The sequence below is a fragment of the Poecilia reticulata genome, chromosome 9 (genome assembly GCF_904066995.2).
Source record: "Poecilia reticulata chromosome 9, P_reticulata-male-v2, whole genome shotgun sequence".
Lineage (NCBI taxonomy): Eukaryota > Metazoa > Chordata > Actinopteri > Cyprinodontiformes > Poeciliidae > Poecilia > Poecilia reticulata.
The window spans coordinates 32,806,197-32,831,415 of record NC_088838.1 but is presented as its reverse complement, the minus strand read 5'-3'; the positions used below and the strand labels follow the sequence as shown (position 1 = coordinate 32,831,415).

Below are 25,219 nucleotides of genomic sequence, written 5' to 3'. Positions count from 1 at the left end.
TTATCAAAATTATGGCTATTTTTTCAATCCCATAACAATGAACAGAAACAAAACTGAAGTTTTTATCTTTGGACCTGAAGAGGAACGAGATCTAGCTTCAGTTATCACAGCTGGAAACTGGAGTTCAGGATGAAATCTGGGTTTAACCTTCAGAGCCACATAAAGACAGTTACAAAGTCAGCCTTCTGTCACCTGAAGAACATCTCCAGGATTAGAGGACTAAAGATCCAGAGAAACACCACAAATCTGGAACAAACTTCCAGAAAACTGCGAAGCAGCCGAAACACTGAGTGTCTTTAAATCTAAAACTCACCTGCATAGAGCCGCATAATAACACATTTGATGTGTATGATTCTGATGATGTCACTCGTCAAATTGTAACGTGTTGCTGGTTTAATAACGGTTTTCATATTTTTATGATGTGGAGCACATTGAACTGCCCTGTTGGTACATAAATAACCTTGATTGATTGATTGATTGATTGGTAGAGACGGGAACGCTCTGCCTTTGTGGCGTTAGAGACCTGCCGTTTGAGCAGGTTTGTACATTTGGCCGGTCCCTCCCCCAGCGCAGCGTGATCGGGTTTCTCCGTCGCTCTGAGGCGGTTGGAAGACAGCGTGACGCCCCGGCGCTGCTTAAGGTGATATTTGATAGAAGCCTTAATCGTTATTTTGGGGCAAAGCGAGCGAACGGCGCCCAGTCAGGCTGGATTCCCACTCTCTCTTTTTCTGCGTTGTTTGGATTAACACATTAATGCGTCACATTAAATCTCTGCCACTGAGGGGAAATTTTCAGCACCCGGCTTTAGCTGCAAGACGAACTGCAGAGGAATAAGCCATCATTTTGCAACTCTATCTCGTTTGATTTCTCCCTCCAGTGAAAGGAAATAGTTCCCATTGAGCTCTGTGAAACAGCGAAACCATAACATTTGGTCAGTCTCTCGTGTGGTTTCAGGGGACAAAGCAAAATATCCCGACCAGAACAGGCTTCCACAGGCTCACAGCGCACAGTGAACTCCTGCTGAACTGCTTGTTAATGATTATAACCCTGATACATGCTGGTCTGTATTGTAAATGAGGGCACTCTTAGGGAAACCACAGGGGCCTTGTTATGCTTTCGCTGTGTTCTTGCGGCTTAAGGAGGTCCACCTGTTCCCTCTTAAGTCATGTTAGCTGGGAAGATTTTAAAGGTAACACCCAGAGGTAAAAACGAAGGTGGCAGCGAGTTTCTGCCACAACCTGGAAAGGAAATATTAGTTTCTTAACTCGGTTGCTGGTGCCTTCTTTGCTCGTCTTAATGAGAAGAGTGGGGATGTTTGGTAAATGTGATAAAATAATGAACAACTTTATGTTAATTACAGTTTCTGAAAGTGTGGATTTGCTTTATAATGTCAAACAAATTAAATTAAAAAAAGAAATTGTTCTTCACTACCAAGTGTTGTAATTTAGAAGCATAATAACCGAAGAAAACACTGAAAAAACATAAAATCTTACCAAGGATTTGTTTCTAGCGAAGATATTTTAGCACATTTGAATGAAGACAAAACTAACTTAGAAGTAACAGGAGATTGTTTTAAGTAAATTATTCCGTAATGTTGATGAAAACGTCCTTGGACTATGCAAAAATATTTTACATATGATTATGGGTAAAATGTATTGTTATAAGCAAATTGATCTGAAAATGGAACTGGTACTTTATCACAAATATTAAGGAAGTACTTACTTAAAATAAGCTCCTATATCTTGCTGAATAGTTACTTATAAGTTAGTTTGGTCTGATTTCAAGTATAGTAAAATATTTGTACAAGAAAAGAGACTAAAAATACTTGGTAAGATTTGTGTTTTTGCAGTGTAGATCTGAGTTGCTTCATCAGAAACAAGAAAATCATCTTCTGTTTGTAAAACTTAACCCATTTCTATCAGTTGTATTAATTTGCTGACTAAATTTGTTATTAAATAAAAATAAAAATAACAGTTGAAATGCAAGCAGAGTAATAAAAAAAACAAAGAACAGTTCTCACCAGCTGGGACTCGTTCAAAAGAATCAAATCACTTGTGAACGAAACATTAATACTCGGTTTTATCCATCATTAGTTTTAACCACAATCCTGTGGTAAAACAGCTTCATGCGTCACACTCTTGAGCTCACCTCATTTCAAATAAACAGTCGTTTGCATGTAGTACCTTGCAAACCACTAGGAGGCGCCCATGGACCACAGGTTTGAGAAAAAACTGCACTGGGGCAACGGAGGATATTTTTTTCTTTTGCGTTACCTTGCAAAGGCTTTACATTCCTTCCCAATAATGTTCTGGTCCGTTTTGGCTACAATATAAAGCTTTTGTGTTTTTTTTAATATATGTTAATATCTCACTAGAGATATATCTTATATAAATCTTTTTCTTAGGATACAAATGCATCATACCGCTGTATAAGTTGTACAATGGCTGCTGGAAAAGACGGAGGATTGTGTTGTTGACTTACCATTCAGAAACTATTTGCTCCATTCTTGTTGGCTGTGCAGGAGGCTCCACTTCTACTTTTCAAAGCATCTGCTTTCAGCCATTTTTACATGCGAGTGGAAAAGTTGTGATTATTTGCAGCTCATTTGGATTTAAAGTGACAAACTTAAAACAGCTAATTCTGAAAGGAGCTCCAGATTGAAATCTCATTCTCCAAGAATGATGTTAATGCAAAAAATATAACAAACATGGACATGTTCATGATCTCCAAACAATATTTTTTTGGGTCAAATACAGCATTGGAAATGTATTCCTGCGGTTTCTAAGTATCAGCTGTACAGTTTTCAAAAAGAAAACGCTCCATGAGCTTTTCACTTGGCGATTTAATTCCTGTGAAACGCGATAAGGAAAGTTTGGTCTAGCCGGAGCAGAGCAATAGAAGTACAGAGTTACAAGACGGGACGGAGGCCGACAGCTAATAACCAGCAGTATCATCACACTCATTTCTAGGTGCTGACTTCTGCTTTCACTTTGGAAATCTATGGGAAAAAATAGACCAAACAAGCCAGTCATGCCCCACTGAAGTTACAGAAGCTGATCTGTTTTCTTTCCTGTGATTAAATGTTCTTCACTGTCCTGACGATGCCAAGAAATTCCCACATTTAGAAGTCACTTCCTGTTGAATGGCATGGAAATCCCATCTGATCTGCCAACAAAGCAGCTCTGACCTGTTGAGGCACAGACCAAACTCTGCAGGTTTGTCTGAAATAAACGGATCAAATAAAGGATCTGTGCTATTATAAAAGATGTCAAAATTATTGTACCGTTACTTATGTGAATGCAGAGACTGTATTTCTGACCACATCATCGTCATTTTTAGGCATATTTTCAAACTCCAAGCTGGATAAACTTGAATATTTAATTAATTCAATCACAGAGGCAGCAGAGAACCCAAAAACTACACTCAAGAAAGAATAGCTCTTCTTCAATGTATTTCAACTCAATTAAAATAAAAAGTGGCCGCCAAGAAATTACTCAAGTAGAAGTAAAAAATATATATATATGTGGTAAAAAATGTACTCAAGCACTTAGGAAAAAATTATGAATTTTAGCTGCCAAGAGAAGAATCGAGCAGGAATCCATTATCTTCCAGTTCTGTTATATTCTACAATGTTTCGGATTAGGAAAGAGCCCTGGAGGTGGTGATAATCAATCAATTAAGTTTATTTATATAGCACATTTCAAGCAACAAGGCAGTTTAAAGTGCTTCACAGCATAGAAACAAAAACAAAAAGTCACAAAAGCAACATGCAGTCACCAGTTTGTGGGACGCATCATCAAAAACATCAATACACAAAATACGTCCCATTAATTATGGTTCAAATGTAAACAGGTGGCTTTTCAGTCTTGATTCAAATGATTAATAAAAATCATCCTCAAAACATAAGACTTGCCTGAGAATTGAGGACACAGTGTGCTAATCTCATAAATCCTGATTTTCATCCAGGCATCCAGACGTTTTTCTAGTTCAATAAAGTAACAGGAGTGGAGCCCCAGAACATCAGGGGTTTGGCCCACAACCGCCTACGACTGTTTTTAGAAATCCTCCCCTAAAAACACTCATAGCTCTTTTAATAGCTCAAACACCAAACATACCTTTTCATACTTGAAACCATCTTGGCGGCGCTGCAGAAGCTAACATCCACCGTCTTTCTTATTTCCAGTCTCGGGGGTTACATGAACTCCAGATCAGACTGATGCAGGGCAAAAAGGCGAACTCTGGTCCACCCAAAAACCGACGCCTCGGTTCAGTTTAAGTACGTTTCAAATGTGACCGGAGACCGCGCCAAAAGCAGGAAGTGAACTACAGCGCAGGGCATTCTGGGTAAACACAACCAAAACAAACGCGACTCTAGCGCGAGCGGGAGAAATGGCTCGTCTTCTTTTATTAAAAAACAAAAGAGAAACACTACAACCGCTGTAGTCTGACGCTACTCCATTTTGTTTAGATTTTGTGAAGAAGAATGTTGCGTTCAGTGTCTTCTTCAGAAGTTTTTTTCCTGCGGTGGCTCTTGGTGCAGCGCCCCCACAGGCGGGCAGGGGAACAGGTTGCTCAAAGGGTTTGGCTCGTTTGACGCGGTGCAGTGAGAAAACGAACCGCAGCTGCTGGAAATGAAACTAATGTATGGCCTCAATCGAACCGAGTCTTCCGGACCATCAGGTGTGAAGACAGCTTTAATCTCACTTCTGATTGGCAGACAAAAGGAGGGAGCTAAGATTAGCATGAGGACAAAAGTCTACAGTTTGGTGCTTTGGTCTCAACTTGCCCTCTTCTTGAAGGATTATTTTGTTTACAGAGACTTTATCATTCATTTTATTTGTTGTTTCTCTTGTTTTATTTATTCATTTTGGATAATTAAAATGTCTCTGAGTTCCAGTGAGAATTTAAAGCTGTAGAATGTGTTCTTGCATTATCCCTACGCGATCATCAGCGATCTATTACTTGAAAATGGTCTCAAAACAACAATATGATCGTCTGTTGCAGTAACATTGTGACAAGCCTTGCAGGGTGTAAATAGTTTTGGGTTTAACTGTGACATGCCTGAGTTTAGGACTGTGGGAGGAAGCCAGAGTACCTGGAGGGAGCCCACCTGTTCACAGGGAGAACCTGGAGACTCCAGGCAGGAATGTCCTGACTGGGTCCAGGATCTTACTGCAGCGCTAACAACTGCAGCACCCTAACAACTGCAGCACCCTAACAACTGCAGCACCCTAACAACTGCAGCATCCTCTGAACTGCCACTCAGGCTTTCAATAGAAAGAAACCTCTAAGTTTCTGTGAGAACTTTGAGACGTTTGTCCAAAACGTCCCAAACAATCCTGAATTTCAAGTTTTTGTCTTTTTGTTTCTCAGTTTTATTGTCAGTGTAAACACATTTGACTTTCTTTCATCAAAGCCTTTCCTCTGGTTGGATCATTGTTCCCTCTTTGCTCCTTTGACTGCACATCGGATTCCTCCTGATGACTGCGCTGGGCCTCCTGCGCTCCTGGCAGCAGGCCAGGCCCGTCTACATTTCACTGATGGGCTCATGCAGCAATTTGCCTGAACAAACTTATCCCAGCTGTACACTTAAAACCTCTGGAAAACACATCACTCTGACAATTTCAGGCATGTTTGGGTTTTCGGGTGGATTTTAAAGGGATGTTCCTTCCTGTAAGCTTGTGTTATTTGAGTCAAAATAAAAATAGAATCAAAGTGACTAATGTCAGCAGGCCTCGCAAAGATGGCGTTCATGTCTTTTCAGAAAAGAAACAGAGTTGAGTGGAGACCTGTCAGGAGATGAATGGTGGAGCAACGCAGGCTTTGAATTCACTTTTTTTTTGTGCATAAGATGGAAGAAGCAACTCCCCTCTGAAGGCTTGGAGAGTTTTAATGTTGAGTTTTTCTAAAAATGCATGCCTGCTCCTGCCTCTCATCCTTTGGCCGGTATTGAGTTTAGGGCTTTAATTGAACTTAGTGTAAATGTAAGACTAGAGGTCTGTTTAGACGTCAAACATGGAAAACCAGGGGATGTAGCAGAAACATTTTATGCTTTATTTGGTTTATTTTTGGGGGGATCTCTGGAAATCTTTTCCAAAAGTTTTCTTTTTAGCAATAATGCTTAGTGAAAAACGTTCATGACCAGATTTTTACTAGGCTAACCCAACATGTCTGTCTGCAGACTTTGGCCTTGTCCGTAGCTGATAAACCAAACAGATTTTTATGCGATTTGTCCTTTCATCCACATGTAGTCTCTGTTTGATATCACTAAAAATGATAGATAATAAAACCTCCGGCCAAAGTGAAGATCTGTGAATTGTCCTTTGCGTTCAGAAACCAGAGATTTGGTGGTAAACACATGACAGTCTGCAACAGATGATGCAGTTCTGAGGAAAGATGGCTGCCAGCAGAAAGCTGCTGATTTTTACGTTTGTTCAGACGCTTTTCGCTTATTTTGTTTTAAGCCCAACTGCTTCAGTATGTTGAGCTGCAAAGGAGAAAGAGTGATTGGAGGTCGGCTGTTCTCCACCAACTATCCTCTCCAATATGGAGGCTAAATGCTGTTCAGTGCATCTGGCTTCATCAGTCGATTGTTTCATGATTTATTAACTTTATATTCTATTTAAAAGTAGTTCAGCCTCTGGTTGTTGTGAAGGATTGTGATTGGCAGATACAGGTTTTATGTTTGCTCTTCACTGCCCCCTATTGGTGAGGGATGTTTAAAACAACGCTGGGTGTTTTGTGTAGTTTGTGTAGTTCAGCGGGTTTGTGTGGATGAAAACCTTTCATCAACCAATCAGGTGTGGACGAAGCTGTAGAGGACATCTCCCCGTCCTACAGTCCCTCCACTGAGAGAAGAGACTCTAAATCACTGCTGGTAGTTTATAAATCGCTGAACGGCTTAAAGAGCTGCTGTTGTCATAGCAACCTTCCAGACCTCTCAGGTCTCCTGGTTCTGGTTCTGCTCTGCATCCAGAACCAGAACCAAACATAGAGAAGCAGCATTCAGCTTCTACGCACCACAAATCTGGAACAAACTTCCAGAAAACTGCAAAACAGCTGAAACACTGGGTGCCTTTAAATCTAGACTAAAACTCCTTGTTGAGCTGCTTTTGAACCATAACCAACTTATTGGATGATTTTAGTAACAGCTCCTCCAAATATAATGTCTGTTCAGTTGTTGACTGCATGGTGTTTTCTTTATAACTTTTTAATTTTGTGTTTTTATTATGTAAAGCACCTTGAACCGCCTTGCTGCTGAAATATCCATCCATCCATTTTCTTTCACCCTTGTCCCTCAGTGGGGTCGGGAAGGTTGCTGGTTCCTCTCCAGCTAACGTTCCGGGCGAGAGGCGGGGTCACTGTTACAGCCCTTGGCCTCTTGAGGCTGTGCAGGCTCCTTTGTTAGATTCAGCTGTGGGAGCACACCTTCCTGATTGGCTGGTCTGAAGGCTGTCGGAGAACAGTTCCACTATTGGACCAGCAGAGGATTTTTCAATCAATCAGATGTTGATGAGGCCCACCTGCACCCTATAAAGGGCTCCTGAATCCTTCCTCTAGGGGGGCAGCTAGTTGGAAGAGGTTTTGTGAAGCTGTCCCCCATGTTTGGCATGTTTGGTGTTTTCAACTGCTTGGGAAGTTTGTTTTGAACCATTTTGTACAACTGCTGTGGCAGTTTTGAACTATTTTGTTTCTGCTTGTTTTGCTACGTAGCTTTACAGCTTTAGATTGCTTTGCCAAGCTAGAATCTTGTTTGGGAGGCTTGGTGCTCCCTTTGTGTGCTCTTTCCTCACCTTTTGGGTTATTTTGAGTTTACTTTGAAGTGACTTGTTTGGACCCTTTTGTAACTTTAATTTGCACTTAATATTCTTTAGTTTGTTGACCCCTTTGTTTTGCATTAGTTGGGTTAAATTGTATTGTTTTGGAAAACTTTCTTGTAATAAATCATTTTACACACCATTTGTTCCTCTGGACACATTTTATGTTATCGTCCCTGGACCCCTAGACCTTGGGGGCGTAACAGTCACCTGGACAGGTCATCTGGACAGGTCACCAGTCTGTTGCAGGGAAACACAGAGACACACAACCATGCACACACACACTCACACCTAGGGACAATTTGGAGAGGCCAATTAACCTGACAGTCATGTTTTTGGACTGTGGGAGGAAACCGGAGTACCTGGAGAAAACCCACCATGCACAGGGAGAACATGGATACTCCATGCAGAAAGACCAGGGCCGGGAATCGAACCCAGAACCTTCTTGCTGCAAGGCAACAGCTCTACCAACTGCGCCACTGTGCAGCCCTGCTGAAATATGTTATACAAATAACTTGATTGATTGATTTTACAGGAACAAATATCTCGTTAGTCATCGTTTTAAACCCGGCTGCGTGTGGACCGGGCCTTTCGATGAGGCAGCCAGCGTCCAGAGTTACCCTGTTCATGGAGAGGCTGCAGACGGAGGAGATGCAGTTTGAGCAAAGAAACAACCGCAGACTCTTCACACAATTCTGTGAAAGCTTAGTGCCGAAACAAAACACGAGCCTGACAAAAATGTCACGCCAGCCTGATGGTGAGCAAGTCGTCACAAGATTCCTGGCTAGAAAGTTACAGCTCTGAAACAGAGAGGAGAAAAAATGCCTTTTCAGTGGTGCAGAGGGGGAGGGATTTGTGTTGAGAAAGGCCTCAGATTGGGAGGCTGGACTTTTTGACAAGCGCTTTGTTAGCAGAGGAGTCGCATATTAATTGCAGTGAAGGGCGGCTGCCACTCGCTGTCAGTGAGCTTTCCTCTGCAGCGCCAGGTGAAATACCACAGGCTCGAATTCAACATATAAACACTTTTCTCGCGCATTGTTCTGCCAAAGTGAGTGTTGAGTCTCGAGTGAAAAGATGAAGGCTGACGAATCTGATCCAGTTTGTCAGAAACTTGTCTGTCCGCACCTGAGTAATGGCTTAAAGCCCTGAAAGCTGTCAAACTGCACAAGGCTGACAAAACATATATCATCCTCTGTTTACACACACGCTATTAAGACCGGTGTGCATTACAGCAAGTGGAAACCTGCGTGCGATAAATCCAGCACGTTTCCAGAAGATCATGGTGGGAAAAAAAATGATTATGAAACTGAAATAAACCTGTTTAGAATCTAGAATGTAAAAACTTCAATAAAATCAGAGACGAGTCAAATCGGTTCAGAGAGATAAACAAAAATATAAAACCCAAAGCAGAGGTTTATAATTAAATTTTGACACATTAAGTTGTTTTAAATGCTTTTAATTATGCTTTCTATACTATTAAGCAAAAATAAGAGAGTTTTATACAAATCAAATTAGATTTTTTTCATGATAATCACCAAACAGGTCTGCAGCAGTGATTTGAGTTATTTAACCTGCAATAAGAGAAAAATGGGGGTAAATTTCTAATCCCCATATTTTCCACTTCTAGCTTTTGGCAAATGAATTTGCATATTAACTAAATATTTAACTCTGAGCAAAAATATTTAGCTTCATGCTAATTATTTATCTGTAAGCTAGTTTACTTGCAAACTAAATATTTAGCTTGGTGCTTAAGATTTAGCTTCTAACAAAATATTTAGTTTGCTAATTAAATATTTAATCTGGTGCTAAATATTTAGCTTAGAACTAAATATTCAACACCAAGCAATATAGTGTGATGCTCAACATTCAGTTTGAAACTGTGACATTTATAGATGAATAAAACATATGGTGAAAATATGACTTTGGAAAATAAACCCTGATTTTTTTGTTACAGCTAAATAACAAATTATTGCTGTTTATTTTTGACTGTGTAACTTTAGAAATGATGCGCTTTAAGGAAAGGTTGTTCTGGATTCGTCCTAATCCGACTTTATGTCTTCAGCTCCTGTTTCCATTGTGTCTATGAAGCTCAGCACTGCCCCCTGTCAGTGTGGCATGGTACTTTTTATCACCCTCTGCATTTTCACTGCACCTTTATGTCCCATCAGAAACACTATATATGTCACACACACATTCACGGGATATATTAGGCAGACTGGAACGTAAGCATGTAATCAAACTTAGCGACGTAAAGAGAGCCAGCAGGGAGCATGTGCTAACTTCCTGCATCAGTAATCCAGGTGAATTTCAGGGATTTTGGCCACAAACATTTTAAAATTATACAGAAAATAAATTTATATACCCATCAATTGGACAGAATGTCTCATTGTTAGTATTCTAACTTGTCAGGACGACAGGTGAGCACTACCTCACCTGCCTGCCCTGTGTTTACGCCACTGGTACAAATGTAGCAGAGTTTACACGCAGGTCAAAACCCACTTGAAAAAAACACTGCAAAATACCGTCATCTATCACTTCTGTCATGTTGCTCAACACATCTTTTGTTGAAATCTTCCCCAGTTAAAAGACACGTTGCTTCTGTAATCAACAAAGTGTTTCAAAGTGCTGGAACCACGTTTTCCCTTTATGCAGTTCTATAGCCAGGATAATTCACAGTTTACTGGTTCTAACAGATTATTTACACAAAGCCCCTCTTAGGGTGCGTTCACACTGCAGCCTGAAGTGACCCAATTCCGATTTTTTTGCCAGGACCGTTCACACTGCCAGTAAATGCTTCCTGTATGTGTTCTGCAGTGTAAACGGGCAAACGACCTGAAGTGTCCCGCATGCGCAGTAGAGGGCGCTATAGCGTCATCGTTCTCAGTGTTCTGCCAACCGCCATAAGAAGAAGAAGAGCTCAGTGTTTGCGGAAGTAAACATGGAGGCTAACGGTGGAGCTTAGCTTATATATTTGAAGTTGTTGTCCAACCAGAGCAGCAAATTAACAACTTAATCCTCATATAGTCCGTCATAGTTGTTGTTTTTCTTCCCACTTGCGTGAATCAGGACGCAGAATAGTGAGATTTGTTGAGTATCAGTGACGTTCAGTTTGGATGAATACGGTGTGAACGTTATGGTCGCATTTGAATCGGATACGTATCGGATATGTGTCACATTCGAAAAAGAGTCCGACATGTGCTGTTCACACTGCCATGAAAAGATCAGATACAGGTCGCATTACGTCAAAAAAATAGGAATTGGGTCACTTTAGGCTGCAGTGTGAACGCAGCCTTAGTAGTCACAAAATATCACATTCTGGTTTGTTTGTTAATTTTGTACAAGCATCAAGGGGTGAGCAGATCTCTGACGAACCTGTTGAGCTGTGATCTGTCTTGAAAACATTTTTTTAAAATGCTTTTTCAGATATAAGAGGAAAAGAAAATGCTTCATAAAGATACATGTGATTGATCTGAATCAGGTTGAAAATGTATCTTTGGACAGAGATTAGTGACAATTCAATCAATCAATCAAATTTTATTTGTATAGCACATTTCAGCAGCAAGGCATTTCAAAGTGCTTTACATAATTAAAATAAAAACAGAAATAATCAGTGAGAAAGAGAGAGATTTAAAAAAAATTAAAAAAAACAAAATAAAAATAAAAACAAAAAAAACAAAAAACATTACATCATTAAAACGTCGAAAAGAAAGAAGAAAAAATTAAAAACATTAAAGACATAAAAACATGGAAGACATCAAAACCCGCACTCTAACCCTAATTTAGCCATAAGCAACTCTAAACAGGTGGGTTTTAAGTTGAGATTTAAAGGCACCCAGTGTTTCAGCTGTTTTTTTGATATTACCAGACAATTGTCTGTTTCTCTTTTTTGTAAGTGGTGTTCAATTTGTGAGCATGGCTGAAAGAAAGCAAGCGCTCTTCTAATCCTAAAGATTTACGTATTTTATAACTATTTAAAGTTCTTTAGTTTCACTCAGGTCATATTCAAGTCTTTCTCTCTCTCCTTTTTACAACAGTAGGATGAAAAGATCGACAGTCCAATCAAGGGACGGCTCCTGACAGGTTTAAACTGCTACTTCCTGTAGCCACGAGCTACGCTGCAGTGCTAACTCTGACTTTATATTAAAATAGCTGGAAATGTTTCTGGTGTTATAAATCTTAGCTATTTCTCTAACAAAAACAACAACTGACTGTAAACAGGAAACTTCTGAGGGATCAGATTATGCTGTGATTATATTTAAACTGTTATGTTTCTGATTTCCTGAAGCCGCTAGCTCTGCTACGGTGCTAACAGTCGCTCTAAAGGAGCAACAAATGGAGATTTAGTTTCAGCTGCGTAATTTATAGTGTTTTTCTGTTAAATTCTGTAAACACATTTCTGTTGGCATTTCTACAGGGAAAAAAAACTACTTTGTTCTTTGCTGCTTTATTTATTTATTTATTTATTTATTTATTTATTTATTTTATAGTTAAGTTTCTACACCTGCCGCAAGAGGGAAGAACCTCCGTCAGTCTCCGCTTTATGCGTTCTCACATTCCTTTCTAAATAAATAATGCCTGGTTTTCTTCACATCAGGTTAGAATCAGAATATTTACATGTTAAAACTCTGGAATTGACAGAGAGTATTTTTCTCTTACCAAGGCTGCATGATGTATTATAACAGCTGAATCTCTTGGAAAAGACGTCAGAAGATCTATGATTTTGTCTGAGATCTTCAGCCACTCTGTGGTGATTTGCTTATCTTGCAGGTTGAATTTTACTCAGGATGAATGGTGAATGATGATGGATCACCTTTTTATTTGCCAAGTATTTTTCTGAAAGTACCTACCAAACTGTTTCCAACACTTGCTTCACTGTGTAACTAAAACATATGGTGCTTCAAGTTAAGTTGAAACAAAACCTCACTTGTATTTTATGGGTATGAACTTGGAAAAAAAAAAGAAATAGATGAGATCCAGGAGCACTGTCACTGAATTTTGTTTGTGGAAAAAAAAATCCATCCAAATCGCCATACAAACCTCATACCACGTTTTAAAAGACAGCATTTTCCCCCTTCAGATACCTGATTCTCCAAATACAAACAGACATGTTGCCTCTTTTTTAAGTCCTTAACACCACTAACCCCACTCCTGTGCATCTGTTAGAGATGAAGTGGTCCTAACAGCTTACAGATGCGGACTGAGCGCTGACGATGGGCAGGTATTCAGGGCTGACTCCATCACCCCCCCATCGACTCACTGTGACAAGCCTGAAACACATGCTGGCTTTGAGCTTTCTGCTTCACTTCTGCTACAAGTTGAAAGGCCTGGAAACACATTTGGATAAAAAGAACCAAACTATCCAGTCCTGCTCGCTTTCATCTGTTTTCTCTGGTTCCATCGGGTTGTGAGAAGAGGACACAACTCAATTATAGACGCCAGTAAAGTTCCAGAAGCCGTTATTTTTCGTATACATGCCTTAAAATGTTGCAGCAAAATGCATTGAGTGCGTTCCTCATTCATTTTTTAATTCTAATTTAGTAATTTTTATTAAAATATGTTGAAGGACTCTTACTTGAGTACAGTTTTTGGCTACTTTATAAGCACCTCTGACATTTTACTGCAGAAAGTTGTTAATTTCTAAATTATCACTCAGTGTGTGCAGATATAGATCATGTGGCTTTGTTCTTTGTATAGCCTCTTTCAAAAAGAGGGTATTCTTAGTCATCTATTAATATCTAGCTAGCTAGGTAGCTGCATCTCTAACTAGCTACATATAGCTAACCAGATCTAGCAAGCTAGCTAGATAAGTAGCTCAGTATATATCCAAATTGGCTGTTATATTACCTGGTCAAACATGGGAGACAATTATTTTAAATAGCTAGATAGCGATCTAAATCTGGCTAGCTAGATGTAGCTAGCTAGATCGGCTAGCTAGATTTAGCTTGGCTAGCTAGATTTAGCTTGGCTAGCTAGAGCTAGATAGATAAAATTTGGCTCAGTCAATTCAGAAAACTAAACATTAGATAAGAAAATAAGCATTACTTCTTATAAAGGATACAGAACAAGACTTGTTAAACCATCAAAGGCTTAGTTGAAATTTTATTTTATCATTTGTTAATAATCAACATCTGTTATTATCTGTCAGAGAATATTATCAAGCAGGGTCATCATCGTGCTGCTGCTTTCTTTCAGCCACAGCCACCAGATGTCCAGCAGGTTGTAATATTAAACAGCAGGCACTAACAGTGAATGGCAGGGCACCTGCAACAAAGGCAACTACAAAGCGGCTTGCTCTGACAGCGTTTCCTTTCTTCACAGCCTCCGACATGGCCCCCGCACCATCTTGGAAAAAGATCTCGGTGCTGTTTGGTGCTCTGGACCAGATGCCGGTCCCCGGAGAGTCCTCCAAAAGCAGCTTTTGCAAACATGGAGGAACCGAGGTGGAAGGATGAAGGAAGGCACTGGACAACCGCCTGTAAATCTGCTTGGAGTTTTGCTTTCATGAGTTGCAGTTAAAGAGAGAAATAGCAAACACTTGCTTCAGGAGATCCAACAAAACAAAAAAAACAACCTGCAGCAATCTTTCTGGTTCAGACAGATGATTTGAAAGAACCGCAGTTATTAATCTTACAGCAAATTGAGCTCAGACGTTTAAACTTGGATCCCAAATACAGTTGTATACAGTGGCCAGATTAGGGATGGTTATTTATCGTATTATCTCCTAATTCAGTTATTTTTTTACCTTTTTTTCCCACTGCAGAATCACCAAACCTTACCGAAAATTTTTACTCTTGTTTCTAGTCCAAGACAAATAAGACAAAATTTACTCGTAAGTAACTTTGCAGCAAGATAAGAGCTCATTTTTAATGAAACAATTCCTTAATATTGTTGAATATACGAGTTCCATTGGCAGATAAATTCATTTTTTATAACAAGCCAAATTTCCCCATGTTGTCAGTGAAATAATCTGCCAACGGAGTTAGAACGTGGTTGCTAGGTAACGAGCTGGCTGGGCTCGGGTTGCTAGGTAACGACTTGAGATAAGTGAAATAATCTGAATTAATATTGCTTTTCAACGATATTGAGGATTTATTTACTTAAAACAATCTCCTATTTATTGATGTTATGTTACTTTTAGGTTAGTTTTGTCTTAATTCAAGGGAACTAACATATTTTCACTAAACCAGAAATCCTTGGTAAGATTTTGTGTTTTTGCAGTGTTGACATTTCTAAAGTTGACTCAAAATTTGCTTGACAACTGAATGGAAGCAAAACTACTGTTAAGTGGAAATGAGGAAATTAAAAATATTTAGATACCAAAGTCATCAATTTAGCTCTTAGGTTTGGTTTTGGATTTTAGTTCAATTTTATAAATTTTTAAAATGTCATAAAATTTGTATTAAAAAGTTGCCATCACTGTTTCTTCAGTGTCACGTTATGTTTTTATTTTAATTATGTAAAGCACTTTGAAATGCCTTGCTGCTGAAATGTGCTATACAAATAAAATTTGATTGATTGATTGATTGATTGATTTAATTATGGAATCTATTGATTAGGATACCAACACTGTAACATTCCAGATGCTGTTTGTTTGATCTTTTTCCCCAGTATGGCAGTTTGGCAGGACTATTTTACTTTTTTTTTTTTTTAATATTTGTGCAATTCTGGATAATATTAGTGTAATGAGAGCTGATATCTAAATCTGGCAGGGTGTATTTCTGTGGCAATAAGCAATAAATCAATTAATTTAAAGCATAATAAATAAATAAATAAATACTTTTCTCTTTTTATGTCAAAAACTTGATGACAAAAATCTTCAGTCTGGTGTTTTGGTCTCAAGTAGTCCTTTTTGTTTACAAAATATAATTTTATTTATTGTTTGTTTCTGTTGTTTATTTATTTTGAATATTTAAAATGTCTTCCAGCTCCAGTGTTAAATGTTAATCGGAATTTAAAGTTTATTGATCTTTGAGAGTGTGTTCTTGCATTATTATTATGTCATTACCTGCAAAAAATCAAAAACCAATAACTTCTGGGACAATTGATCATCCAGTAACATGCGTTACTGTGACAGGCCTTTTCTGATAATACACTAAATCGACGTTATTCAGAGAAACAAGACAGATTTTCAGCAGAGCTGTAGAATATACCACTTTTCAAATCCACCATCTGTAAACAGTTTTTCTGCTTTAACCAACAGCCTTTTATCTGCAGGATATAAAACTAAAGATTCAAACAAGGCAAAATGGAAACTGGAGCTTAAGTCAGCTTATAATAATTCTTACTAATATCAGTCATAAACTATACACTAAACGTATAAAGGATTGTGAAATGGACTCAAACAGTGTGACCAGCATGCTGCCTGTCGCTGCTGTTTAAACAGCCACTTCATCATCAAACTCAGGGAAAAATAATAAGCGCACCGCAATGTGAGCATTGGTTATTCAAATGGGAAGCTCAGGTGACACAGAGGAAAGCAAACAGCTTGCTGCCAAATGTGGCACATGTAAAACTAATTATAGCTCACCTTTTGTTTGCTCACACCTGCAGATTAGCGCGCGGCGGCGGCGCGTGCATCAATGTCTGTGTTTCTGTAGCCGTCTGTCAAGAGACACGACATGTTTGAGAGGGAATAATCAAAAAAGGCCAAATCATTTCATATCTTCATTAACACGGAATGTAAAATAATTTTATTTTGTCGTTCTTTAATAATTTCAGTCAGGAATAACAGATTCATTTGACAGCAAATATGTAATTCTTTCTTTTACATTGTCACAAATGTTTTAGTTTTGTCTGATGGGAGAAAAACAGGATTTTATTAGTGATTATATCATTTATAGCTACCATGAAGGAAGTTTCCATTCATTCTTCTAGAAAAGAAGTTGCTTTTATTATTCTTTCCTTTTGTACATAAGTAGGAAAGAAAGTTTTCTAAATAAACACAATATATGTATATTTAAGGTGATTTAAGTACACCCCTAAAATATTTTAGAATGTGTAAATATGTAAATGTACATAAATAATAAAGGTCAAAAATAATAAGATTGTTATGAACAAAGATCAATGTTATTTAAAAAACTTTATGCTAAAATCTGTCAGTTATTGTTGTACAAAATCAGAAACTCAAATTTTCTCCTTCACAGTCAAAGTAACATTTTGAAACATTTATGAAACATTGCTGAATACATTTGAATATACTTGACATACATTTAAAAATGTTATTTTGATTTGACACAACTAAGCAATCCACTGGAAATCACCAAACCACATGCCAATGTGCTGCAATAAATATAAGAAAAGTTTTGTTTGCATTTTGCCAAAAATATAATTTGCACTGAATATTTTTAGTGGTTAAAAAGTGTAAACTTAAAATGCAGTCACTTAATAAAAAAACACACAGTTTTTAGTTGATTTGTTCAGGTTCCACATGAATAAAACAGGATTTTGGAAGAAGAATACGTCGTCTTTGTACCTGAATATTCCATTGTCCCACCCATCCATTAAAAAACGCCGGTTCCCTTTGAATAAAATGTCATGCCTTTGACTTCCCGGAGACTTTTTACGGCACGTTTCAAGGTGAATGGAAGCCGCAACCACTAGTTCTTTCACTGACAAATGACTGCGGCCAAGCCCTTTCCTGGCTCTGCGACTCTAAAGACGCCGGCGGCTGCAACCGCGAAGCTGATTCGATTTGTTTACTTTGGGGAAAATTTACATTTGGGAACCCTCTGTGCATCCTTTCTGTAGATACATAAGAAAGAAGAGAATTGTTAAGGAGGGGAAGTTAAGATCAAAGTTCAAATGAGCTTTGGTCATTGACCTGTGAGTTTAGTCAAATGAGGTTGGTGAAGCCTTTGAGCGTCTTCCCAGGTCATCCCAGAGTCACGGCTCACCCACAAACTATGCCAAACTATCACTTTGAATAATAAATGATGCGTTGCAAATTCTTCTGACGGAATTTAAAAAATAAGTTTCACTCATGTTGCTGCAAATGCACCTTTTTTTCCACTTTAAATAAAGGTAACTTATGACAGCACATGTTTACACTAAAGGTATTTCTCAGAGTGAATGATGAGAAATATTTTGAATACACATTTCTTTAAGCTAACCAACATTATTTGATTTATTTGAATGAGACTCGTACATTTGCAAACAAATATTGAGCTGCAGGGGGAAATAAAGCAGGATAATGATGATAATAATAATTATTATTATACGACTGTTGAGGTTTACCAAACAAATATCCAGTGAAAACAGCTTTTATCTTTTCATAATGAAATCAAAACACAGTTTCTGATGTCAAAATGATGCAAATAAAGTTTTGCTAAACTTCTGTTTAATTTGCATGCCGAGCCTCTGGAACTCCACAATGCTATAATCAGTCTTACTGATATGTAAATACCAGCTACATAGTTTCAGACTCGGCTCTTGTTTGTTTGGAGCTCAGGTGCGTGTTATTCATAAAGACTCGGTATTAAACTCCAGAGCCGCGCGGAACCCATTTTTAAACTGTGGATCAGTGCTGCCATCTAGTGTTCATCTAACGAAATGCCTGCATAAACTAGAAGGTGCCACCCATCCATCCATCCATTTTCTTGCACCCTTTTTCCCTCAGTGGGGTCGGGAGGGGTGCTGGTGCCCATCTCCAGCCAACGTTTCGGGCGAGAGGCGGGGTCACCCTGGACAGGTCGCCAGTCTGTCGCAGGGCAACACAGAGACACACAGGACACACAACCACACACACACACACCTAGGGGCAATTTGGAGAGGCCAATTAATCTGACAGTCATGTTTTTGGACTGTGGGAGGAAACCGGAGTACCTGGAGAAAACCCACCATGCACAGGGAGAACATGCAAACTCCATGCAGAAAGACCCCAGGCTGGGAATCGAACCCAGAACCTTCTTGCTGCAAGGCAACAGCTCTACCAACTGCGCCACTGTGCAGCCCTAGAAGGTGCCACATTTAGCCTAAAATATGTACATTCACTTACAAAACTTCACCTTTGACGACAAACAATGTGGCAATGAAAGCACAAATTTCATCTAATTATTATTTCTTAAGACCAATAAAACTTGAAATTTAAGATTTTTAATCCAGAAATACCTGCAAAAAACATGTTAGTGTTTGAAAGTATGAGCTGGTGTCGAGTTATGCTGGGAAATTAATTACATTTGAAGTTTGTTAGTAGAAGAAAGCGAGAAGTGAGCAACACTGCAGCCCTTTTCATATGAAACCAGTATCTGACTTTTTCACAGCATAATTTATTTCAAAGTTTATTTGATAGGGACAGACACACATTTACATAGACAAACTGAATGAAACAGCAGTCCCATGTTAGCATCATGGTGCAATAGCAACAGCTAATTCGCAGCACTTGTCCCTAGAATGAGCCAGTTCTGATCTTTTCACACCCAAAAACATCCAACCTGTGCCATCCATGGAACTAATTCAGAAGCGGTCGGATTTAATTAGTAGTGTGAACAACTATGCAAACAAACAAACAGAAAAGGATTTCAGTAAAAAAAAACAAAACCCAAAGAACTGAGCATCACGACATGTGAACACCTTAGAATGGTTTAATGGTTTAATCCATATCTTCAGTTAAACCTCTTCTGAGGTTTTCACAATAGCCTCAAGGGTAATGTTTTCTGTGTTGTTTCTGCATTTTTTCCTTCCACTCAACTTCCAACTGATGTGGATACGGCGTTTTGTGAAATTCCAGCTGGTTAAACAATGATATTTTAAAGTAAAGGGCCACAGCATAATTCCTGGGTCAATTTTGGATTATTTCTTACTTTAATAAATACAGCTAATTATCGAAATTATCAATAAAATAAACATGTGAATTGCCCTATGATGGGTAGGGCTTATACCACCACTCGCCTAAAGGATGTGAAAGACAACAGATGAACTTGAATAACTAAACATAGTTATTGTGTAATGAGTCTGCATAAGAGTTTCACGTGTTGAATATAAATACTGAAAAAAAATCTTAGTACCTTTTTGAGAGCCAAACGAGTGTAAACAGAAAAAGTAGATCCAGACCTCAGAAAAGAGCCATAATTCCCAATAATAAGTGGCAATAGAGTAGGCACACGCCCCATATAAACAAAACAAAGACTGACCGATATTCACCCAATCACCAGCCTTGGGAGGCGGAACTTCCGGTGACATTGACAAATCAGTGTCGACGAGGTGAGACTGGAGCAAACTGAATATGACAGCAAAACAACACCGAGGGGGGAGTGAACTTCTAGACACCCGTCATATTTCTGAAGAAACGTTGCAGTAATCCCTTCTAACAGTGTGCGGTTTCACAACAACTGAAAGGTAAAATAATTCACGTCGCTGTTTTTTCTATCTTTACGCTTTTCTAATAACTCTGCGCGGCGTTTAACTGTCCAAACTTTGTGACACGGAACACATCACAGGGTAGCAGTCCGAAACGACAGCTAGCAGGCTAAGCTAGCTAGCTGCTAGCTAAGTTCTCGCTCGAGCCAAACAAACACCTTTAAAATCGCCTCAATTATTTGCTCTGCGAGGCCCCGTCTTTCTGAGCGTCGTATTTAACTTGCATTAAGTCTCTAAAGGTGCTGGCACGACGCTGACAAAAGCCCGACTTTCATTTTAAGTTTGATTTTTGTCTTGCACATGATGGCCACCAGTTTTTTAGGGGAAGCCATGATGATCCAATCAGAGTCGCTTCTTCTTCTTCTTCTTCTTCATGGTGATAGTTCACCAGCTAACGGTCATGTAACCGTACAGGAATGTCTCGGAGAACCCGTTGTGTGTTTAACTTTCACCTTTATATTTTGGTATTGCGCCAGGCAATACCAGTGTGCATTTCAGTCCGATAATCAATAAAACATTGAACTGTTATGTATGTTGCTGTTGTTAACCTGGACGAACCGGGGGTGTCATTTTTACACTGTACCGAAAAATCTGTTTTCAGTATTGACAGCTTATTTTAAACAATAACATTTTATCAGGAAAAGACAGCAATAAGCATTATACAGGACTTCAGATCGGCTTTTAATTAAATGTTTCCTACGTTGTATTTTTCTAGGTAGCTTTATGGCATGGGCGGTTCTAGACGGGGTGAAAAGGGGCCAATGCCCCAGAGAACCGTACTGGAAAGATGAGACTAAATCTGTTGTGACTAATAATCCTCTTGGATCAAATTAAAATTTTCACCTTCACAGTTTTAGTTTAACCATGAATCACAGATGAAGGTGTTGTACTTTTAGCTTTAGCTGTACTGAAATAGGATGACAGTTTTCATCTGCCAGATCAGGATTCTGCAATTTGCAGTTCTGAAGCTGAAACACTGCCTGTTTTTTTTTTTCCTGTTGTAATTTTTGTTTCATTATTTCTCTTCTGTGCTCCCACAAAAGACAAAGCAAGACAAAAACAAAACAAACAAAAAACAACAAATTCCTTTCATTTCAGCTACACAAAAACACATAACTGGCTCCACACTATGATTTGTTTTAAACTGAACACAAAAAAAGTCAAAATGGAGACCTTTCCTGCTTTTACAGAATTTTAGAAGGAGAAATTGGAGCAATCAGGTTCCTACGATCAAATAACTTGAATTACTGATCACCGGTTGTCATAATAACCAGAGTTTTGCCGGTTTCAGGGTTTCCCCCAGAAAAGTTACAAAGTCCGGTAAGGACGAATGCCCACTAATTATGTGTAATTGGAAGACATTATATGATCAATCTGTAAAGTTTTAAAAAAGACAAGCATAAAAAATACAAACAAAATCAATATAATTTTTTGCACTTCTGTTGTACAGGACATTTTTTGTCCTATAACTGCGACTTGTCACTTTATTCACTGAAGTTGTTGCCATGTAAACCAGTAAAGACAGGAAGTGGTTACAGAGTTCAAATAAAAAAAAAAGACACCTGACCTGATGTGATCATATACTGACCGTACTGTGTTGCCAGGTTGTTTCCAACCATTTCACTATTACTGGTGTATAAAAAACCTATAATAAATTAAACAATGCTCAGCCTGGCGGGGGCACAAGAAAAGCCTGACAGCCCGCCAGGCTTATGATACCTTGGGATCACCTTGAATAAACACAAGTGGGTGTTCACCAACTAAGATAGAAGAACATCATTTATGTTGTTGTTGTTATTGTTGTCCACTATGGAAGAGGTTTAAGGTGATTTTCAAACTATTTTAAAGTATTTGGAAGCTTAGTAATGCTCCCATTAGAAGAGTTATTCCCAGTTCCATCACAATATTTCAAATTTGAATATCTAAAGATATGTTTTTATATAAAAGATAGACAAAAATGAAATAGTAAGTGTAAAATGTTTTCCTTTCTTTGTTTCCCGTCGTTGTTTACCTGATCTAAAATCCAGTACTTGTTGTTTATTCCCCTCAGCTGACTGGTGTCCTCTCAGTCCGGTAGATGTCCACTCCGTCAGACACGTCAGGTGGCATGTCCCATCCTGGCCCGTCACCAGGGCCAGGCCTGTCCCCAGGGCCCATCTTGGGCCCCAGCCCTGGACCTGACCCCTCACCAGGTTCTGTTCACAGCATGATGGGCCCCAGTCCTGGACCAGGAACACCCAACGCACCGCACGGCATGCAGGCCCAGGGACAAAGCGATTACTCTCAGGACAACATGTATCCTATGCATAAGGTCGGCTGTCACTGCTACTGCCTCACAGAGAGTTTAACACTTCTTTGTTGTTGCTCTGACAAAACTTCTGAATCTAATTCAAGTTATTTTGATGCAATTTGTGGAATAAAGTAAAATTTTCTGCTAAATTAGATTTTTATCAAGTGATTGTTGTCACTTCTATTCAGTAATACTTTATTTATCCCAAAGGGAAGCTAAATGTTGTAATTCATAACAGCCAAGTATCTTTAAAAGAGTCGTCATAGACGGTGATGCTATAGGCAGGAAGGTTCTCCAGTAGCAGTCAGTCTTGCAACAAATCTGAAAATGCTTCTGACTGAAGACAGTTGTCTCTGCTTCTCTCTCTGCTCTGCATTCATGAAGCCTCCTTTTGGGGTTGTAGTTCAGATATTATGTGAACCTTTAAGACACTAATTAGCTGCTCAAGGTAGTAAAAATAATACTTTGCTGCTATGGTTACAAATCATAATAAATGTAAAAAGTAAGAGCAAAAGACCTACCAGCTGCAAAAGCAGAGATATTCATTGTAAAAGAAAAAAATTAAATAAAATAAACCCCAATCAAAACGGCTAAAACAAAAGCTATAAAAAACGTGTTACTATATTTACTACCAGTCAGATTTATCCAGCAGAGCAGCGTTTTGAAACAGGAAGAGCAGCATGACCGAGTCTCCTGTTTCTCTGTCTTGTTTCAGCCCCTGGAGGCGGCCATGAATGATAAGACGATGGCCGAGGCGATGCATTTCGGTCACATGAAAGGTGTCAGCATGCGATCCCTGCACAGCGGCATGGGGCCTCCTCAGAGCCCGTTGGACCAGCACAGCCAAGGTGAAGATTATTATTATTATTAAAAAATAAATATAAGTCTTTACACCTCTTGAAATTAAACAACCACAATCTGTAACATATATTAATGGTGTTTTATGGGAGAAACCAACACAGTCGTACGTTCATGGGAGCTACATGATTAATGCTTTTATAAGAGTGACTAGCATTTGATTTTATCATCTTTAGTACTTTTTAAATCAATACTATGAAATTAGTAACTTAAAACAAGCTTGTTTCTTGCTGAAAAGTTAGTAGTAAGTTAGTTTTGTCTTATTCTGAGTGTAATGAGATATTTGCGCTAGAAATTGGACAAAAATACTTAGTAAGATTTTGTGTTTTTTCAGTGAACAGAAATAAATACATTTATATATCTAACAAAATATTTAAACATCTTGCAGATGTCTGTTGGTCTGTCACAAAAAAATAAGTAAAATACAAATTTCATGCTGATGGTTGTAAATTTTCTGAAACATTAAACGTTTTGTGGGGTTTGTGGGGTTAGGATACATGTCTCCACATCCATCTCCAATGGGAATCCATGAGCACGCCTCCAGCCCCATGTCCGGAGGTGGAGGCGGGCCGACCCCGCCCCACATGCCTCCATCCCAGCCCGGCCCCATGATGTCCATGGACCCTCAGGGAGGCATGGCCAGCATGTCGGGGATGGGCCAGCCAGGGCGTGGCCCCTCCTCCTTCAGCCCCGTCCAGCTGCAGCAGCTCAGGGCGCAGATCCTGGCCTATAAGATCCTGGCCCGCGGGCAGCCGCTGCCCGAGAACCTCCAGCTGGCTGTTCAGGGCAAAAGGAGCCTACCCACGATGCAACAGCAGCAGCAGGCGCCGCTGCCGCCGCAGCAACAGCCACAACAACCACAGCAGCAGCAGCAGCCGCCGCCGCAGCAGCAGCAGCAGCAGCAAGCATCTGGTGCTAGCCCATACAGGCCTTCAGGTAGGAACCAAACGGGATAATATGACGGTTTTCTGGCCGATCGCCGATCACCAAACCTCATCTGCTGATTCTGATTTTGGCTGATACCAGTTTTTTTAGTCTGAAATGTTGCAAAATCTAACAAGAAAGTTGCCGAGTTGGCGACAGTGAAGTGACTGTTCTTAAACTGTAAACATGCAGACCTGACCTGGTGGACCGGTCTGTCAGTCAAACCTCTCACTGCACAGCAGAAGAGACGGCGCCTGATTTTTAGACCTTTGCCGAGGTGGACATGGCTGGACAAGCAAATATCATCTGGTCACCCAAAATTAAGAAAATCGTCGCTGATAAATTGACCGACCGATAAATCGGTGCACACATGATCAAGTGAAAACGTTACATTTCAAAATGTTGGTTAGTGTTTCATTAATTATGGTTCAGAAGCAACTTTAACCAGATTTAAAGGAACTCAGTGTTTCAGCTGTTCTGCAGTTTTCTGGAAGTTTGTTCATATTTGTGGTGCACAGAAGCTGAAAGCTGCTTCTCCATGTTTGGTTCTGGTTCTGGACGCAGAACCAGGAGACCTGAGAGGTCTGGAAGGTTGATACAACAACAGCAGGTCTTTAATGTACTTTTACTTACTTTGCAAAAAGTGTTTGCAACATTTAACACTGCAAAAACAAACATGTTTTATTTTTTATTTTATTTATGCAAAATAAATAAGCAGAAACAACAAATAAAATGAATTATGAAGTCTCTTAGTTGAGGCTAAAATACAAAACTGAAAACTTTTATCAACCAGTTTTTGGTAGAAAGAGAGAAAAGAGAAGAACAATAAATTATGCAAATAGAAATTATTGGTTGTTTTAATTGATCATGTGATTAGTTGATGTATTGAAATAAGTCTAAGACATTTTTTATTACCTAAAGTTTATAAAAACATTATTTAATTTCAACAATAATTTATTTTTCTTGCAGCTCTTGT

The 25,219-nt window shown here is 39.1% G+C and overlaps 1 protein-coding gene and 1 long non-coding RNA gene across 2 annotated transcripts in view; both read left to right on the top strand.

Moving 5' to 3' along the window:
• The window catches only part of LOC103470733 (uncharacterized), a 50,549-nt gene extending 35,310 nt beyond the window's left edge, over positions 1-15,239 (top strand). Inside the window, exon 2 of the long non-coding RNA XR_534524.2 lies at positions 14,136-15,239. This is a non-coding gene — a long non-coding RNA (uncharacterized LOC103470733). The remainder of the gene's footprint in view (positions 1-14,135) is intronic.
• Positions 15,240-20,017: 4,778 nt separating this feature from the next.
• The window catches only part of smarca2 (SWI/SNF related BAF chromatin remodeling complex subunit ATPase 2), a 40,776-nt gene continuing 35,574 nt past the window's right edge, over positions 20,018-25,219 (top strand). Inside the window, exons 1-4 of the mRNA XM_008419373.3 lie at positions 20,018-20,150; positions 22,222-22,482; positions 23,177-23,309; positions 23,812-24,255. Of these exons, the coding sequence (XP_008417595.2) occupies positions 22,249-22,482; positions 23,177-23,309; positions 23,812-24,255 (811 nt within the window). The 5' untranslated portion in view covers positions 20,018-20,150; positions 22,222-22,248. The remainder of the gene's footprint in view (positions 20,151-22,221; positions 22,483-23,176; positions 23,310-23,811; positions 24,256-25,219) is intronic.